The 20,623-nt window shown below is 41.6% G+C and overlaps 1 protein-coding gene across 4 annotated transcripts in view; it reads left to right on the plus strand.

Annotated features, from left to right (window-relative positions):
• Window positions 1-445: 445 nt before the first annotated feature.
• The window catches only part of IGF2BP3 (insulin like growth factor 2 mRNA binding protein 3), a gene marked incomplete at its 3' end in the record, with an annotated part of 114,982 nt that continues 94,804 nt past the window's right edge, over window positions 446-20,623 (plus strand). For all 4 annotated transcript variants that reach the window (XM_080338511.1, XM_080338512.1, XM_080338513.1 and 1 more), the window contains exons 1-2: window positions 446-1,358; window positions 2,679-2,739. In XM_080338511.1, coding sequence (XP_080194637.1) covers window positions 1,184-1,358; window positions 2,679-2,739 — 236 coding nt within the window. In that variant the 5' untranslated portion in view covers window positions 446-1,183. The remainder of the gene's footprint in view (window positions 1,359-2,678; window positions 2,740-20,623) is intronic.

Below are 20,623 nucleotides of genomic sequence, written 5' to 3' on the forward strand. Positions count from 1 at the left end.
CCCCGCCCCGCCAGCCCCCCAGCACGCAGCCGCCGCTGCGCGGGAGCGGATCCCCGCTCTCCCCCACCGCCTCCCCCCACATCCGCACTCCCTCCCCCCTCTTCTTCTTTCCCCTCATCCTCCTCCTTCTCCCCCCTCCCCCCCGGCCCATGGTGCCGGGGAGCTGGATCGCCCAGGCACGACCCCAATGAATAATCCCCACAGCCTGGCACGGCGGGGGAGGAGCGGGGTGGGGGGGGGGGCGGGCATTGCGGTGCCTTTTCCCCTCCCTCCCCGGGATCACACCCCGCTCACACGGGGGGAGGTGCGGTCGCCCAGCCGATTTTGGGCGGTGGGGGCGCGCAGAGTGGACTCCCCCGGCGGAAGGGCAGAGGCGGCGCAGATCGGAGCAGCGCCGGCGCCCACCCAACTCCGGTTTCCCCTTCCCCCGCCCTCGGGCCCTCTCTAAACTTGTCCTGTCCAGCCTCCCCCCATCCTCCCTTCCCGTCCTTCACCCCGGCCCTCCTCCTCCTCCGTGAGTGTGTGTGAGCCCCATCCACTCGCTAATTGAAGGGCTGGGATTCCTCACGTGAGAAGTTGATTTGTAGTTTGAACACGTGGCTCATTCAAAAAGCCGGAATATTCAAGTAATTTTTTTTTCTTTCCCTCCCTCCTTTCCTCCCCCTAAGCCCCTTCTCCGGTTTTTCTTTTTTTTTTCCTTTTTTTTTTTTTTTTTTTTTTTTTTTAATCCTGAGAGGCGGCGCCTGCACGCACGTAGTGTGACATTTTCATAGTCCGCCTGCTGCTGCCAAAGGGACTTGGGGGCAAGACAAAAAAAGTAGTTTTTTTCCCCCTCCCCTCCTTCTTTTTCTCTCCTCAGCCCGCCATCCGCGGCCCCGGCGCTGGGTGTTTCCCCCGCGCCCCCCATGCGCCCGGGTAGCACGGCAGGCACTTAGGGCTCCCGTTTGGCTACGCTTTTTTTTTTTTTTTTTTTTTTTTTTTTTTTTTTTTTTTACCCCGAGAGAGAGGGAGGGACACAAGCTGCAGATCTGATTTTTTTTTTTTTCTTTCCCCTGTCCTCTCTCTCTCTCTCTCTCTCTCCTTCCTCCATCGCATTTTGTTTTATTTCCCCCTTCCTCCCCACCTCCTCTCGCAAGACGAGGGTTGCAGCCCGCGGTGCGCGCCTCCCCGAGCCGCCAGGAAGATGAACAAGCTCTACATCGGCAACCTCGGCGAGAACGTCAGCCCTCTCGACCTGGAAAGTCTCTTTAAGGACTCCAAGATCCCCTTCTCGGGCCAGTTCCTGGTGAAGACGGGGTACGCCTTCGTGGACTGCCCCGACGAGAGCTGGGCCATGAAGGCCATCGAGGCACTTTCAGGTGAGCGGTCCTTTCCCACCGCCCCGCCGCGTTCTCCGCAGCCCCGACGGCCCCCGCTGCTCGCACTCCTCCGCGGTCGCGGAGCTGCTGCAGCGGCGGGCTGGGCCTCGCCGCCGGCCTCGGCGCGGGGGGGGTGGGTGAAGATTAGGGGGGGTCCTTGCGCCCCCGCCCCCAGGTGAGGTGCAAACTGTTGTTTTCTTATCGTGGCCGGAGCCGCCCGGCCTTCCCACGGAGGCTTTACGCGGGGCTTTCGCGGCGGTGGGCCCCCGGGAGGGGCCGGCCCGGCGTGGCGGGGGAGAGGGGCCGGGGAGGGGCGGGAGCCTGGGCCCACGGACCCGCGGCGCGGCGGCTCACATGTTTTTCCACACCCCACGGCCAGCCTTGTCCCGTCAGGTCCTCGTTATACTGGGGGGGAAATGGGGGTCGGCGGTCGCAGTGAGGCCGGGGCGGTCTGCGGGCGCGGAGCCCTGCGCGGGGTGCGCTGCGCTCAGTGGGGCAGCGGCTGCACACCCCCGCTTTGGGCACAGCTGGACCCCCCCGCAGCCTCTCGCAGGGGCCACCTCTCCCCGGAGCGGGCTGGAGCTCCCCCCGGCTTGGCGCAGGGCTGGGGGCGAGCCGCCGAATTGCCCCAAACTTGGGAGGGGGGGAGCTCTGCTGCCCCGCACCCCCCCCGCCGCTGCCCTGCTATTTATTTCGGTTTCTCTTCGCTGCTCTCACGCACCCATCACCGCCTCCAGCAGCGCGCCGGCTCTTGGCCCCGACATCCTGTTTTTGTGTGCTTAAAAAAAAAATAAATTAAAAAATATATTTTTATTTTCGCGTGAAGCGGTTTTGCGGAGGTCTGCTGGGAGAGGCTCCCTTGGAAAGGATGGGCTCGGGCTGCGTTCGGTGTCTCGCTTCGGCTCCCTTCCCGCCCTCTTCCGAGCAGAAAACCGCCCGAAGTTGGAGGCCCGGCGGCGGCTCGGGGGGCGGCGGGAGCCCCCGCTCTCCCTCCCCGAGATGGGGCGGCCTGGCCGGCTCGGTGGGGCTGAGCCTGGCTCCCGCACTCGGCGTTTCACGGGTCGTTTGGAGCTCGGGGCTGGGGCGGAGGAAGGGGCCCCGCCGAGGGCAGCCCCGGCTCCCCCGCGGCGGCGGTTCGGCCGCCGAGCTGTGTCGCCTTCGCGGGCGCCGGGTCCCCGCTCCACCGGTGCCCTGGTTGCCGATGAATGGGCTAACGTGTTGCGCTCCCCTTCCCTGTTTTACACCCCTGCAAAGCCACTCGGAGAGACGGGGACTCGCAGCCGCGCTCAGATATTTTCCCCTTTCTTTTAATCTCTGCAGGTAAAGTGGAGCTGCATGGGAAACTCATAGAAGTTGAACATTCAGTCCCTAAAAGACAAAGGTAATTTATTTTTATTTCCCCCCCACCTTGCCCTCAGTTACCCAGTGAGAAGCAATTTGAAAAATGCTTAGGTTTGTGTTTCTCTTCCCTGTAGATAAATGGACCGCTTTCTTAAAACCACAGGCGTGTATTCTGTGCTGTCTTAGAGGTTTTTTTTAGAATCATCCCATGTATTTCTAATGTTGTGTCTTGGCTGGGCAACAATGGCAGTATTTAATTCATTAAAAAAAAAAAGAAAAAAAAAAAGAAAAACTGTGTTTTTGTAGGAAAACCAAGTTATTATGGTCTGATGGCAAATGATTGTGAAGATTTTAAAATTTAAAGTTCTGTGAGAAGCGTTAAAATCTGGCGTGTTAGCAGGAAATGAAATGTGGTGTTGTGAACTGTATAACGGGCAAACACATGAGCTTTGCTCCAGGAAAAAAAAAAGCATCTGGTAAATACACTCGCATACATATTTTTTGATCCTGCCATGTTGGAGTCTGCAGCATTTTATAGGCACGTAGTAGAAGTCTCATTTGTATTTGAGAGGATTTTTCATCACTTTTTTGAGCTGGTATACAGAAGCAGCAGGAGAATGAATGCTTCCCAATAACGACAGGATTTATTCATCTTTAATTTCTAAATGTCTGTTTAATTTTTGTAAGGTAGTAATTTTGTTGGGCCTCATGTAAAGAAGCAATACTTGCAGTAAAGGCGGGTAGTATTTTTATACTGTCTATAGCAAATCAGCCTGCTTCTTTCACAAATATTTAGATTATAGAAAACCTGGCATGCAGTAGAGAGTAAAAGCAAAATAGATCAAACTTTCCACGTGCTTGTTCCTCTACTCCATTATTCAATCTGGGAACTATGTCTGTCTGTATAACTTTGTTAAAAGGGGCTTCAGCTATTTCAGGGTTATATTTAAAAGTGCAGGCTTTTAAAAATAGTTGATTTGGAAAGGTGAATTAGCTGTCTTGATGGGCATTGTATCTTGGTATCTTGAGAATTAGAAGTTTAATCACTATTTAGTATTAGAGGAAAGCATCACTTGAGAAAATGTGGAGGATTTTTACTCTAGTTAAGGGGAGAGAACCCCTACCTGGACCAATTTGTAGCATGCTAATCTTTATGGTTATATTTATTTGATGGTTTTAATTGGAAATTAATACGTTGTATGTGCTCCTTCTCATTTAATATGCAAGGTATATGGCTTTGATTTATAGTAGCCTCTATTTCAGATCTTTGGTATATAAAATACTGTTGTAGGTAGAATATATTTTTAGATCTAAAGAGAAAATTCCATGGGACAGAGAAGAATTGATAATTTCCTATTAGTCTCAGTAATAAAATTATCATTATTATTAACCTTAAACTTGCACAAGTAATATTCTATTTATGCTGTTGAAAACAAGTCCACTTCAATCAGATAAAGGTAAATTTAAAATCACTGGTGCTGCCCTCAACTTTTTTTAAAAAATAATAATTTAATGCCTTTGAAAGTATTTTCTTGTTCTTTCAGCTATTAGCTGAAGTGGTGTAAAATCCATTCTTCATATGGGATAGCATGTCTTCCTATTTGTCTGTGAGCAATTATCAGAAGCGTGCATCTGTAACTTCTTGAAAAGAATTCTACACTGAACTCAAGCACATTTCTAGGCATGCGTTGCCTACATATAGGCATAATATTGAAAAAATTGCAAATGTAACTGTATCAGCATACCCGTAATGCTCCTCCCAAAGCACTTATTTGCTAAAACGTTGTTTCATCGTGTAGTGTCATGCTGGAATGTATCAGATATAGTTCAAATTTACACTGCTGTTTAACAGAAAATTAAATGGCATTTCTCACAACTGCACTTCCTTCCCCTTTGTTTCCGCCCCTCCTCTCCCAAAATCAAATACAGAAAGCCACTTAAAATTCATTCAGTGGCTTCCATATGTAAAAGTGACTCTCTTAGTCTGTTTATACATGTCTAATACTTTTCTTTTTTGGGGGGGTCAAAAAGTTGGAGATTTGTTCCATGTCTCTATAAACATTTCTTACTTGGTGTCTATTTAGAGTTGCTAGATAAGTGTAAACCCACAGTTTTCAAATGTTGAGTATTTTGGTGAAACTGGTTATTAAGCTGCTTTCAAAGTAACTTGTTTGAAGTCTTTGTATCCTTTTACTCAAGGGAGAGTTGTTAGATTCAGCTGGGGTGGGGGTGTGTTGCTCCCCAGGCCCAGCCAGCGCATTTGCAAGCTGTAGGGCCAGGGAGATGAGATACACTTAGAGCAGGGATGCCATTTAACAGCAACAAAAAAAGGTTATGTCAAGTCTGTCCTTCAGCATAAGCGTACGATTAATAGTTTGGTCAAATGATTACTTCATAAGAGCAAAAGTTGTTTTGTAGTGCACAGAAATTATTCAATACATTGTATTGACCTCTGCTGCTGCGCGGCTGCTTTATGGAGAATCCCAGCCCCCCCCCTCTCCTTACAGCCTCCTTAAATATGATTTTTATTTTTATATTTAGCAGAGTGGGTGTATTATCACTCACAAAGGTAGTTTGTGAGTATCTTTCTCCAGAGGTGCATGGGAGGAAAGGGTAAGGGTTTGTTAATCCATATCCTCGTCACATAAAGGAAGGTCAGGAGGTGGTGTCAGCTGGGGTTGCCATAAAGTTGAGCTGAATCCAGAAGATGGTGGAGTGTGCCTGGCTTGTTATTCAGGGTGAAATTCTTGGGCCCAGTAGTCACTGCATTCCAGTCCTTGCTGGATCTTCAGATTTGAAGTGGTCACACCCAGGTTTGCAAAATTACCTTCCTACCTGCTGTGGAAGGAAGAAGAGAGCCCATGTGTGAGTCTTCCCCTCTCTCCCCCGCCCTCCTCCGGAAGCATTTGAAAACAGACAGGGGGATATGCTGTGGTTGAAAGAAGGGGCCTGGTCAAGGTTTCCTTGATGGAAGGGTGGAGAATTATTTTGGGGGAGGTGTAAAGTATTCAAAAAGCTCGGAGTAGATTCCTGACTTACTACTGAAATCTCAAGGGAATGCCAAAGGAATGCAGCATTTCTGCATTCAGACCCCTCAGTGTGGAAGAAGACCATTGCAATATTTAAAGCTTTAGATCACTTTATGCAAAACCTTGAGAAGGCGTTGTAATAATTTTGACTGCTAGCCACACTCTCCAACAGAAGGCAGGGCACTGTTAGTCATGATTGTTTCTTAGATGGGTTTTCTTGCTGAGCAGCAATGCGGGAGGAGGATGGTGGTGACCCATAGTATACATTTATTTCCCTGTGCCCATGGAACTTGTGGTGCAAGGCTTTGGTACTACCTTACCGCAATCCAATAGCAGCTGGTATCTCACAAGGTGATGTAGGCTGCAGTCTGATTATTCAAACGTCCCTGATGTCACTTGTGTGTGATGAGGGGGGAGGGCAGGTGCTAACTCTGAGCACCTGGGGATGTGCCTGGTGCAGCCTCCTGGCCCTGGCTCCCACCTCCAGGTGGGTTTCCCACCCAGACCTGGTCCACCGTGCCAGCTCCTGAGGCCTCTGGGTGCTCAAAATGCTCACACCACCTCAATTGTGGAAATGCTGAGGTGTGTTTTTCCAATTGGAAGGATAAATATATTGTTTTTCCCTACTTTGAGGGCTCTTTGTTGAGAAAGTAAATTCACTATGTCTCTTCTGGGAGGGTTGTTTGGGAAAGGAGGGAGAGAGTAGCAAAGGTGTACCTGGCAGGTAGTGCTGCCTCTTAAGCAGCTGTGCTCCATTTCCCATCTGGAGGTATCTGAAGGCTGGTTTGAGGAAAACAGGCTCAAAATCCCTCACACAACCATCTCTGTCCCAGCAGATAGTGTTACGCTGTTGGGTGGTCATTGGATTGTATTGCTAATTTTCAGTATAATGAAGGTTTGTATCTTGTGTAAGCAAGGCAATGGGAAATGGCTTCATGAGGTTAAAATATGTATGGTGGCTACAATGGTCATAGTTTGGTTTTTTTTTTTTTTTTTAAAGTAGTGGCATTGATTTTTAGTTTTGCTTCTGTAAATATCAAGCAGGGAGACACATGCGGCATATAAGAAGACATGATAGAAAATATGCCATTTATTGGCTGTATTTATCCTCCTTTCTGTGGAAGGAGATGGAGGACCACACCTGGGTCCAAACTAGAATATTTTTGAGAGTGAAGGGCCAAAATTTTGCATAGTGATTTTGGGTTTTTATTCTCTCTTTCTGCATTTATTTTTGCAGACGTGAACAGGCGTGTGTGGTGGTGTTTTTTTTTTTGTGTGTTTTTTTTTTTTTTTCTTTTTAAATCTTTGAAAGCTTACAATTAGAATGGAAACAAACCTGGATAGTTGTGGTGATTCCTACACAGATAACAGGGCTAGTGAAGAATTATCTATTCTTCCCATAACGACTTGTTAACTGCGATGTTGTTGGAAGATAAATTTTATAACTCTTCATATTGTTTGATAATTTAAAAAAATCTTTGCAGTTTTAAAAAATAAGATAGATGAAATAATGAAAAGTTATTAATGAAACAATGCTCTGAACACAGGTTCTGAAAGGTTGGTCTTGCTTTCTTTTCGCTGCCTTCCCTTTACGAAAGGCACCCTGAGAACATACTTGTAGTGGAGCTTAAATCCAGTGTAGATACGGTAGATTTCAAAGGGGTGGAATAAAAATTAGCATTTTGGAAATGTAATTCAAGGGTAGTAAAATATAATCAAGACATATTTACTTCTTTTTTATTATTTGTACTTTTTCTTTTTTTTTTTTTTTCCCCCCCTCAAGCATGGGGTAATAACGTTTTCCACTTTTTTGAGACCTTGAAGGTGGTATTTCTGTAAAATGGGGCTGTGTTCATTTCAGTTGCTCATTTAAGTGCAGAACATAGGACGGTACAGTGCTAGAGCATTTTATGGCTTCTAGCTAGCTATTGGGTGGACTTCAAATGCTTAGTTTTGACCTGGAAAATTCTTCAGTGACCTGGGATTTACCTACCTAACAGAAAATGTGAAGCTTCCCAGGATGGTCATGAGACAGGGACCGAGGCAGGATTAAAATACACCTAACACTTAACCACAGACAGGGCTGGCCCTACAGGGCACCTCACAAAAAAAGATCCTTCACTCCTTAAACCTGCCTCTTTCATTCATGTCATCTTAGCTTTTGTGATTCGATCCTCCTGTGATTTTGGTGACAAATACATAGCTCCGTGGGCCACATGGGCTTTTTCTGGAAATTTCATCCTTAACACGAGCCCAGTGAGACAGGCACAGGACAATATTGATGTGGGCTTTTTGTTTTTCTTGTGATTTACAAGTCAAATTTATTACTGAAGTTTGATTATTCAGCATCAGTAAATAGATGGTGCAAAGATTAAATGCTGTAAAATTTAAGGAGGATTACTTTCCATATTGTATATATAGAGATGGACAAGTGGAAAAGTTTGAGTAGGACTGATGCGCTTAGCAATATTGAGGTGCTTTGTGTAGTTCCAGACGGCTTCAATACAGTTCCCTTCTAATGTGTTCTCTCATTTTGTTTTCACACGCAAAACGTTCATTTGCACATCAGTCCATTCTTTATTTTGAATGATGCAGAGTATGGAATTAAATGTTGAGTTATATGCTAATTACTTTTGAAGATAAAACTGTAACTTTCCCTTATTTCATCTGGAAATGTGATGTTTTACCAGAAATATGTGTTATTTTGTAATTTTAGTCTGAGGCTCCCATTTTACTTTTTTTTTTTTCCTGGTTTGGGCATGTCAAGTGTATGCGCTTGTATGCCTTTCCATCCTGCTTCTTTGCTATATGAGTCTTACATTTGCTGTCCAAATGAAGACAATTTTGTTGAATGTGCCATCAAAAATCTCCCCATATGTCTGTGTTTGGAGTGTGCTAGGGAGATTAGTAAACCCAGTGTTCACTGGTGGTACCCAGCCTCTCTGAGCAAGTTCATCTGTGTGGGTATTTCAGCAACAGTTGTACCTTCCCATCACCTGGAATAGGTAATTTGGCTTCAAAAATTTTCTGTATGGGAGGAAGAGCTCCTGTGTGTTTGATCATGTTTCGGGTAGTTGACAAAAAATTACATTATTATATTTCCCCTGTATTTTTCTTCTTTCCAGATCTGCAATATTGGGTTGTGAGTGTGAGTTGAAAGATGCATACATTTAACCAAGAAGAAAACCTTGATGTTTTTAGTTCAATACTTAGCAAAGTGTGTTACTAGGGCCAATATTAAGATAGATATTAAAATACTGTACCTGTAATGGCAATCAAAAATGCTGTTTTCCACTTATTTTTTTCTCCGCAAGTACATTGAAATTTCAAAATGGAAAATTATATTAAATTATAAAGTGGTATTTTGCTGAAGTGTATTATCACAGAAGCTGGCACAAGAGAAACCTGTAGCATAAAAGGTGTCTCCTGTGCTGTGTAACCGCAGCAGCAATGTGCCTCCCCTCTTGTCCACCTCTTCATGGTGCAGTGGAATTGGCTTCAATTAAAACTGTCCTTCTGCAAATCTGGAGTGGAAAACTGCCTCTAACAGGTAACATGAGGCATTCTGTATTTTTAATTAAGTTAAAATTTGGATAAGAGCACAGAAAACAATGAGTCAAAGACGGATTTGACTCTTCTTGGGTATGCTACTAAATACTGAAACAAAATTGCCTTGAAATGAAAGGGCTTCAGCTGGGAAGGGCCTTATTCCATTTCAAATTTTTTGGTATCTGGATCATTTTGTGACTAGTCTGATGAGAAATAATGCAGAGAAGTGTTTCAAGGAGAATTTGTGTGTGTGTGTATATATATATGTATCCTCACTTGCATTTAAAAAATATTATTTTATCATAAAATAATTTGCAGTTTAAGAAAAGATCAGCTAAAAATATCTGGAGAATTTGCAAAAATAGTAAGGTGGCTTTTTTTTTTTCTAGTACTAGTACACTTGAACGCAGCTGAAGCTGAATGTTCACTTTTGAAAGATTAACTTTCATGCTCAGCTGAACTTTAGGAATGCCATTTTAAAATATATAGTCTACACCATGTGCCCAATACATTTTTCCCATTTGTGAAAAATAGCAGTGCTTCATTGTTTTGGTAAATTAATTTTATCTAAAAATGTTAAAGGGACAGGTCCTCTTGGTTCTCCCTCAGAAATAGAGCTCACTTCACCTTAAATGTTGTAGTGCAGAAATTGAAATTCCAGTTGAAGGGAATTCTAGTCTGTATGAACAAAAACTTCTGTTGAAAAAAAACCTTATCACAGATACTTATTTGCGTGTAACTTCATGTCAAATAGCAGTTAAGGATGAAGGAAAAAGCTTGTTGTGTTTGGATTTGGAAATACCTGTTAAATATCTAGCACGCATGGATCAAAGCAGGACTGGTTTTCTAGGAATAAGCAGGACAGGAGGACTAACAATGAGGAGGAGGGTGGGGGGAGCCCCAAACAAACAAACCCTCGAGTGAGTTGCCCTGTGCAGTTGCTCCACAGAGTTTTCATGCAGGGGCCTGATCCTGGGCGCTCTCTGCCCTCTGAGGATGCCCTCGGCAAACTGCGGGAAGGCTCTTGAGAAACAGAGTTCACAAAACTGCTCTAAATTTGACAGGGAAAATGTATATATTGTCTAGAAAAGGCAAAAGGTTAGAGTGTGTGTGGTTTTATTTTTATGTTTATTTTATTTTTATTTTTTAAAATAAAACTGTGGTTTTAAAAGAGTTACGGAAAAGATCACAAAAAATACATTTCTAGATGACAGAGTGGATTATTCGGGTTATACGTGCTGGGGAGATTCTCTGTGTGACAGTGGCTTCCTGCTTGTTGTGGAAGAATAGTTCAATTTTTCCTCCTGCTTCTAGAGCAAAAGTTTCAAAGCAATGTCTGTTATGATAGTACTTGAAAAACATAACCTGTAGTAGGATGTTTGAGGAATCTAGGTAGTATTTTCATCCAAGAGAATAGGCTGCACTTACAATGTAAATCTAGTCTTGTCTTTTTCCTATTGTGACTTAAAATTCTGATAAAAATGCTTTAAATGATTTTCCAGTGAAAGTTTTGTGGTGACCTGAAGCAGGTAATGGTTAGGGAAAAAAATTAAAACCTGTCTTGGAATATTGTTGTAATGAATATTGAAATATGAGTTCACTAAATGTATAATAGCGTACATGTGCTCCCCTGCCATGGAGGCGTTGGTCTGTTACAGATGGATACTGCTGCGCTGGAAAAAGCACAGGGATCCTTCCCATTGGATCCCAGAATGAACTGCATCTTTCTTTGTGGAAAACAAGCCCTCTGGTGTGCAGAGGGAGCTATTTGCCAGGGTCAAGGGAGAGGGATTCAACACTGTCTTTTAGTGGTGTTGATCGCAGTGGACGCTGGTGCTGATCAACAAGAGTTGTTGGCGAGCTTTGCGTTAATAGAAATTCGGTTGTTTAAGCAAGTTACAGGCGGCGGTGGGCAGTACCATAACTTGGTGACAGAGAGCTAAACTCTGCCATTTCTAATTGGGAGATGCTCCTTTTGACCCCAACAGAAGTACTGGAATATTTCAATACTTGTTTGCTGCCTGACTGAATGAACTTCACATCTGCACAGAAATTTTTAATGTAGGATGCTTTTAGGAAATGTGCAACTTTCAAGGATAATGGGCATTTAAGGATTGCCTACAAATCCAGATTCTCTTTCAGTTTCAAATATATATGAAGAGATAGTAAGCATGTAGTTTAACATGTGGTGTGTAAACTTACTAACACCTAGTGAAGGAACTGGAGGCTCCTAGGGTACAGCACAGATATTTAAGTTGATTCTAATAACCTGTACAAAATACATGAGAAATGGACAACTCTTAAAGTCAGAGCACTTTTTTTTTTTTTAAATACTGTGCACTCATAATTAAATTTATTTTCAGAGGTTAATGCTGGTGCTCAGTAGCAATGGTGTAAAATTATTCTTATACTACTAATACTGGGTCATTCAAAGGTGGACCCAAATGTTTATCCTATTAAACTATTTTTTCTTAGAAGCAATTCCCTCTGCCCCCAAAAACAAACACTCCAGGTTAAGTTATGAGAGCCGAAAGTAGGTGTCCCTTCATTTATTTATGAAATACAAAGTGTGTTTTACAGTGATGGTCTGAGTCCTAGTAGCAAATGGTGAGGTCCTGTTCTGTTTGGTCACTTGTTTTGAGTAGCTGTTTATGCTTTTTGCACTAACAATGTGTTTGCTCAGAGTGAGTTATACCTCTATTTGAAGCCTTCATTTTTTTCTATTATGCAGGTGAGAGGGAATTTTTATAAATAATGTGATCTCTTCCCCTTTTTCTATCCTGTCTGCTTTCTCAAACAAGTGGCTGTTGATGTGTAAATATACCCCAAATTCTGTGTTTAACATAGAACCGTGGACTTCAGTAAAAGTTGTGGAATACACACCCTTTGTACAACTGAGTTTGATGGCAGTTGTTCAATTAAACTCAAATCATGAGCAAGATTATCTTTTCAGGTATGTAGCATGTGGTTAACCCATATAAAATTGAAGCTACCCATCACTCTTTGGAAGTAATCTTGGGAAAAGTTTTAGAAGATTTTCTTTATTACTGGTAGAGCCCTCCAAGGTTTTAGATTGAGGGAAAGATTGCTTTACCTTTGTTTGAATAGCTCCGGTAAAACCCCAGAACTGCATTCCCTTGCTGTGGTTGGCTTTTTCTTGCCCCTGTGGCAAATAATAAGCTTATGTACATTGCTTTTCTTTGTGGCCCTTTTGCTCACATCACCTGGTCCCCACAGTTCACTTACTACAACTGTTGCTGGTTTTGCATAGGTTGGATTAAGTTCAGCATCTTACCATGAAAACGCCATGTCTGAACGCATGAATGGCAGCGCAGACCCCGCGTTGCACGTGTGCTGGTGTCAGGCTCCTAATGGGTGGCAGTGCCGTGTGCCGCGCTGCAGCTCTTCAAAATGGCTTTTCAAATGGAAGCTCAGGCTAATATTCAATTTTTAGCTGTAGTGCTGGTGGAAATTGCATGTGGCTCTGTATTCCAGAAAAGCCGCTCCTTGCCGTGGTTGTGACTTACGTCACTGGATGTGTAGTTTTGGGTGGAACACTCTCGAAAAAAAAAAAAAAGGAAAAAAGGCAAGGCATGGAAAAGTCTGTCCAGAACTCAGTCATGTTTCACCACAATGAAACTCCACAAGTTCCCGAGGAAGAGATGGTGTGTGGGCAGTGATGTTTTTCTGGCGGTGGCTGTGGTGTGTGTCCCACCCGATGGGGTCTGGGCCAGGTGAGGAGACCTTGGTCTGGTTCGGAGGGACTGAGCAGGTATTCTGGTCTGCTTCTGTGCCCCCCTGACATCCAGCTCTGTGAACTTCCCTTGCCCTCCCTAGATAAGTGCATGTGGTTACAAACTATTAAGGCATGTCTTTGAGGTTTGGGGGAGGAGAGGAAGGGAGCGATTGCTTTGTTTGGAGGCTTTTGGTAGCTCCAGTGCTGGTTGTTACCAGTACTTGTCTCTTAGGGCACCGTTTGAAATGAGCTGAGTTTTTGGGGGGTGATGGTGGCAGAGGTGAATCAAGAAGACATGCAAACCCAAGATGATCAGTAACTCCTAAAGAAGGATAACTTCTTTTTGTGGTTGAATATTTCTTACAATGCGGTAGCCTGCCTTATGCTGATTTTTTTTTTTTAATTGGTTATTTTTAGCTTTTCCCTGCTCTGTGTTTCTTTAAAATGTTCTTAAATCCTCAATTGTTGGGCATATCTATATGCAGACAGAACCGTTGCATTTCAAAGCTTTGAAAGACATTTAAACTGCGCTAAGATGTGCTTTCAGGTAAAAGCAACTTGATCTACTAGCGGGGGCAGGCACCACCTAATTTCAGTATCTCTGTTAACAAATCAGTAGTGGATGATTGTAAGAAGAAGGTAGTAATTACTGGCTTGATGTGATAATAAGTTTACACATCTGTATACAAACTAAATTTGATGTAATTAACTGCTAAATAATTTATTGAACTTGGTCAAAATTATCATCATCATTAATAAGTACTTTGTTCCTAATATTAATTTAAATATCTAGCAAAATGCTATGCATTTGAAAACAAGTTACTAAATGCAAATAACCCTGATGTTAATGGCGATTAACTTGTAAGTTGTACTTATGAATTAGCTGGTTATCTGTAACAAGAAATAGGCCTTTTTTCTGCTTTGAAACTAACTGATCCAAATTTACAATTTTGCTCAGTGTAATACAAAATGTATTAAAATAGTGTAAATGTTACATGCCACTCTATGTAAGGAGTGTGGTTTTCAGTGCAGAAATGTAAACTCTGATCATGACAGTGTATTTAAATGTGCAGTGACAGTGGAAAAAGTCGATACTTGCTGTGATTTTCATCCTCAAAGCGTGTGCTATATTCTACGTTTTCTGTGAAAAAGGAAATTAAAAATAATGGAATTATTTAAAAGGTGATATTGGCTATTCTGTAATTGCTTTGTATGCCACTTCTCAATGTCACAACAGTTTGTTTATAGTATTATGAAAGCAGGGGGAAATTATTAAATATTAACTGTAAGGCTATTAAAGAAAATACACTTACACCTCTTATATACAAGCAATTTTTCAACATAACTTGCCTTTGAAGGAAATTGCAAAATTGAAATGTTGCAAAATTTGAAATTTGTGTACAATTGAATTTTAGTTGTTGACTTTTCCAGTTGAACAGAATTAAATTATACTCTAAGGCTTTCATCGAGACCTGATATCAAAGCTCAGAGATTGTTTTCATATATTATACTATGTAAGCCTGTGTGCACTAATCAAAGCTGCTATGACAAAAGCATGGAAGATTGTTTTGGTGATTCTTAAAAACAAAGTTTAATGAAAGATATAATTAACAATATTTTTAATAAGTAAACATAAAACAGTGTGAAAGATTCTTTATGCACAAGCTGTGATGCTTTAGCTCTGCCACTACGAAATATTTACTGTGAATGTGGGTTTACTAGTGTAGATGTACTTACCATTAACAAAATCATTGCCCTATAGAAAGAAGGAGAAAACAAGCTTTGTAGACAATAGAAAACTGCATGGTTGTTATTACTTTATAAATGCCAGCTCCTTAAAACATATTAATTAAAAAGTTACATTTTTTTCCCGTAATCTGTCTTTAGCTCAAAACTTAATATAGGAAATATATAGCGTATGTGTGCAAAATGTGTATATTATTTGGCTTTACATCCCAACGGAAAGATGGTGCATTCTGCACTTTAAGGGTATCACATTTTTTGAGGGGAGAGTACACTGTTCTAAAAAACATGTGTCCTTTTGCTTTAAGTAGAGTCACGACATTTTTATTTGGTGCTGTTCTGTCCACACAATCTTTGTGTAGTTGAACAGGATTTCATTGCTGGTGAGAACTCTTCAGAGAAAATTACTTAAAAGAAGTGACAAAAATGTTTGAAAACCATGAGCCTAATTTGTTTCTCTTTGCAAGTAATTTCAGTATAGAAAAGGCAATGGTGCTTTTAAAAATTCTTCATCTGGTGACATTCAGCATAAAAATGACAAAGCCGAACAGCAGAGTGGTCATGTTCTATGACTTTTGAGTTTTGAGAGGGCAAAAGGAAGGAAGGAAGGAAGGAAAAACGCTTGGTGGTAACAATCCAAACCCCCCACATTGTAGCTCTCCTCCAGCAGAGGCGTGACATCTCATCTGCTTTGGGTTGCTTAATCAGTTTAAAGCCACGTGGAATTGCCATTAGTAAGGGCCAGTGCTTGAGTGCTATTTCTTCTTGTTGGTGTTGAATTAGTTGAACAAAGCATACTAGTAAAATAATTACTAGAGCATCAAAGTGACAATTGGTATCTGTGCAGTGTCTTAGCTCCTGTGTGCTGCATCGGTTTACACTTTAAAAGTTTGTGTTTGTGGTTTTAAACTTTTTACTTGTCAGTAAGGCTTATTGTACTAAATCCTTTGAGAAGAACTTATTTTAGGGCAAAAAATAATAGGAAATGTATGGTAAATTCGATGTTTTTTCTGTTGTAAAACCGATGAAGTATTAATTCAGTGTAATTTGCTGCTGTTAGTGTGGTCTAGAAGATTTAAAATAAGCTATTTGCCTTGCCAGTGCTTTTAAAGCTCTTTTCAGTTTGTCTTGTGATTGAAGGGTGGAAAGTAACTATGAGGAAATTTTTTTTAATTATTATTTTGTTTTAAAAAATCCCTTATCCCCATGAGCAGGTGAACTGCAGGTCTTCATTAGGCTTTGCTGGAACCCCTGAGATAGGAGTAAAGCATATATCTCAAATGCTCAATTATTGTGTCAGAATAAAGCTGTCCTCTTGCAAAGTTCACTAATATACATATTTATGAAAAAAGTAATAAAAAGGGAAGTTTCAGCCAGAATGGATGCAGAGTGAAACCCACACATCTACATGTGTACTCACATGTACACACTACATTCTTCTAGAGTGGCTTTAAACACTGGAATGAGCCTGAAATATGTGGCCATACATTTGAAAGTGTTGATTTACTCTGTGCTCTTGTTGACCTTTCTTTTAGTTTTTGTCCTTTAAAGCACTAGAGGTTTATTAATATTTTTAGATATTATAATATTACACAGACAGTTGCCTAAATGAAGTAGTTTGGCCCTACTAATATCCTTCTATATAATGGAAGAAACTTGAAAATGCTAGTGAGCCCTTCTGTTAGCTGAAGTTTACATATACACTTAAAATCAGACTAAGCAAGATTTTCCATTTATTCTAGTGACAGCAAGTAAGCTTTTTGAAGTTAGATGGTGCTTTCATCAGCACAAGTGTTTCGATGTGTTTCCATTTCCCAGACGCCACAGGAACCGTTGTTTACTGAGACCATTATTAGGAACTGGACGTTAGTTTGTGTCACTTCTTGTAAAGTATCCTGGGAGGCAGCAAGCAGGATTTTCTTTAGGATATCTGTGTGTGTGGGTGAAACGGAGAGACGGTGAAGTGTGTGCTGGGGCTGGGTCCCTGAGCTACCCTGACAGCTTGCCCAGTTTAAGCTCTGAATTAGGTTGCTCTTAACCTGAAAGGTTTAAATCATATATTTAATAGAAAAAAAGTAGCAAATAGAGGCTCTCTGAGCCTATATAACAAGGGTCTTGCAATTACATGCTGTAAGTGTATAGGCAGAGCAAATCTTGCTATTTTACTGCAAGCCTTGTTTTGCCTCCTCTACACCCCCCAAACCAGAACTGAATTTTACTGGTTAATCTGGAGCACACAGTGAATTTAAACTTGGTGTGAACAACCTTAGCTTCACTGGAGTCTGACCCGAAAGACACCAGAATGAGTTAGACTCCCTGTTTATAGCTGTGGTGTAAGGAATCTGGAAAGCATTTCTGATGTTCTCTGCAAACACAGGCTCGCGGTTGAGCAAGTTGGTCTCAGCAGCACGGTGGCTACTGAGCTTGTCTATGAATGCTGCTAATTTTATTTAGATATTTCAGTCTGAGAAGGGTGGAACACTGAGCTGTTCTTAACACAAGATCTTTTGTGCCATATACCTCTTGTACCAAAAAAAAGTTGCAAGAACTTTTATGTCTTACGTCACTTGTTCCCATCAGGTTTCTAACTGATGTGCTAACTTGTGTGGAGTAGGTGATGTTAGTAGGGAAGCCACACAAAATAAAAACACTATGAGGGTATATCCAACAGCTGCTTCGTGGAACAAAGTAACTTGTCAGCTTTTTAAATTCTTCAAGTCTTAGTACTCCTTTTTGCTTCAGAAATGACACTGAAATATCCTACGTCATTTCTTTCTCCTTCTTGGTCTCTTTAAAAGGAGCTGAATTCACTTAAAAAACAAAAAAAAATATATATATATATATATATGTATGCATATATATTTTCCTTTAGCTGTCTAAGCTCCCCAGCCCCTAACTTGGCCATGTATTGCAAGGACCTCATATGCAAGTTCTGGTGTAGAACTGCTTCTTACAGGTTGTGTAAAGCTTTGCAGTTAGTCCATAAAGGAAATATTTGCTGTCCCAGGTAGCAGCCCTTGTGAGCAGGAGGCAAACAGGTGATGGGAGAGAAGTAGCCTTTAGCTACTTTAGTGGCTTAAAGAAAAGATGGGTGGAGAGGAGAAAGATAAAAGGTGAGTTTTATGTCTCATCATTAGGGGATTGCTAGTTCATACCAGTTGGGATTGTTGGGATTTTAGGTAGACTTTTTTTTTTTTTCATGTTTAGAAGCACTTTTGCATTTAATGCTGTTATTTTCAGTTCTTCGTATACCTCCTGAATGCTTTCACTGTTATCCACACCCCAGTTAATTGCAAGTTAGTGGTGGGCTGGGAGAATAAATGGCAAGCTCTAAAAAGTTTGGTCAACAAAATCAGCTCAGTAGTACAATTATTTGAGGAATACAGACCCCTACTCTGAGAAGGAAGAGAGAAACTATGGCTTTAAAAAACCTAAAAATCCCAGAAACCCCACCTACAAAAAAACCTAAGTCCCAACGCTTTCAAATGAACAGGAGGAAAACAAAACCAAACAACAAAACACTTCTGACCAAACAAGAAAACAAACCCCTTTTGATTTCTACGAAGGTTTGGGAAGTTGGGGAGAAGGAAAGGGGGAGGCAGTGGAAAGAAGAGGCCTGAAATGTCAGAAGCCACAAGGGTAGATGAAAAGCCGTTTTCCTAAAGGATACTGGAACTTCCCATCAAATTTAAAACAGTGCTTAATTATTTAATTTAGAAGAAAATCTTAACAGCATTCTCTCTTTAAGAACACCTGGATAATGAAAGGTTGGTGTTTGTGGTGTGGGTGTTTTTTTTTTTTTTAATTTTTTTTTTTTTAATCAGGAATTCAGCATTAATATGGTATATGGCAGAATCTTTAGAATTTTCTTTAAAAAATGTTTTTATGGACCACTCATGGGAATTTAGAAATAATGAATATAAGCTTTTAGTCTAATTAGTGATGTGAAGAATTGTTGAACTGAAATCCTGAAGCAAATGGTAATAGGTGAAAGCCTACTATCTGCCTCACTTACATAAACGTAAGAACTACAGTCAGGCATATATCGGCTGCTTTACCTATCTTGCATGATGTAACTTGGATGTGGCAATATAAATCTTCTGGTTGTGCTTCTCAAGCTATCATATCCTGCCTGGAATTTCAAAGTGTCTTGAGTTTATCCTGCAAGGAGAGCTCAGCCTTGTGCCCGCCTGTTTGGCTGGTGGTTTTAGGGAGCGGAGCTGCGCAGTGGCCATGGGCAGCTGTCTGGGAGTTCGTCCTGGTGGAAAGTAGTAACCAAATCCTGTGTTCTGCAGGCACTGGTAGGAAATTTGATCATCAGCACAGCGGGGTCTGTAATCCAAGAGCCAGATTTTTGTCTTGAATGCTGAGATAATACACCTCTCTGAAGCGCCTGTGCTTGTGGGTTGTGTGCGCAAGATGAAAGGGGAAAGGTGTAGTTAGGAGCCAACCTTTAAGTCTTGCATGAGCTTTGAAGAAAAAAATTTCTTTGTATAAATTTCATGGAAAAATCTTTATTCTGAGTGGTGGTGTAGAGTGCTTTTAAATCCAGGTCTGGGATTAAATAATGAGGCAACACAAAGAGAAGTATTGCTGCAGTTTGCCTGTGGCTTAGCCGAGCTTTGTCTGCTTGAATTGCTGAATTGGGTCTGAAATGCGAGCCATAACATTTCCTCTTTGAGTATTCTGCTGTCCAGATCAGTGTGCAAAAAAATAAGGGTCATATTTGTTAACAGGTCAGTATTTGAAACCATTCTCCTTCCTTCTGTAGGTAAGGCATCAAGATGAACTTTCTGGTTCACAAGCTAATGGCTTTATTTGATAAAATACAGTAACTGTGTCATCAGTGTGCCTTGTAATATACACTAGAAATTAATTACTTTTTAACAGAAGTGATATAAAAACCTCTGTCCCTTTATTGAACCTGAGTAGGTTTTTAACAGAAATTCAGTATACCTTTTGAAGGAAATGTGACTTTTTGCTTTTATATTTATGAGAACAACGATTCACTGTAAGTGAATTGAGATATATAATTGTGTGTATGTACACATATAATTTTATATTAAATTGGTGCAGAATGTACAGTCAGTAAGCTTTATTTGGATAGACTTACTGCTATTTGTTAAGTTATTTCAGGAATCAAATATGAACAACTTAAAAAGACTGAAAGGTTTGCTTAAACCCACGGAATTCCAGTGTGAAGAGAAGAGGCAGGCAGAGACTGCAGCATCTCTTACAGGACGAGCTGCTCCAGTGGCTTAATCTATAGCATTACCTACATTTACCATGAAGAAAATAAGAACCCACCCGCCCTCACTTCATAACTAGAAAAATTGTTTCTGCTTTTTCCCCCAACTGCACTAATATGAATTGAGAGTTAAAGTTTCTTATTTTGTCCTGTAAACCTCCTTTTTTTTTCCTTTCCCTGCTAGAAGAGCATTAAAAACACTGATTCACCCTGTTGTGATCAAGCATCAGCTAATTTAAGCAGCCTGAGGGGGAAAAACTAATAAAATCTGTGTGTGGGGGTAGCTTTTTGTGTTGGGTTTTTCTTGCATGTTTTTATTTTACTGGATGCTGAGTAAACAATAAGACACCTCTTCCCCTTCCCCTATAAATTCCGTTGATCACCAGCAGTTTTCCATTTGGTTATAGGAGCTGCTAACTTTGTTTCTATGGCTGTTCATGTCAGGACTTTTCCTACAGTAGTTGTTCCTTACCGTATGGCATTAGCCACAGTCCATACCGGTTTCTTTTTGTTGCATTTTTATATTTCAACTCCAGCTGTCTATGTCAAGTTTGTGTTGTCAGCGAAGTAAGCTTGAGAAGTGACGGGTTTTGTCCTCATGTGGCCCTTTGGATTTCAG

Source organism: Nesoenas mayeri (genome assembly GCF_963082525.1).
Source record: "Nesoenas mayeri genome assembly, chromosome: 2".
Classification (NCBI taxonomy): domain Eukaryota; kingdom Metazoa; phylum Chordata; class Aves; order Columbiformes; family Columbidae; genus Nesoenas; species Nesoenas mayeri.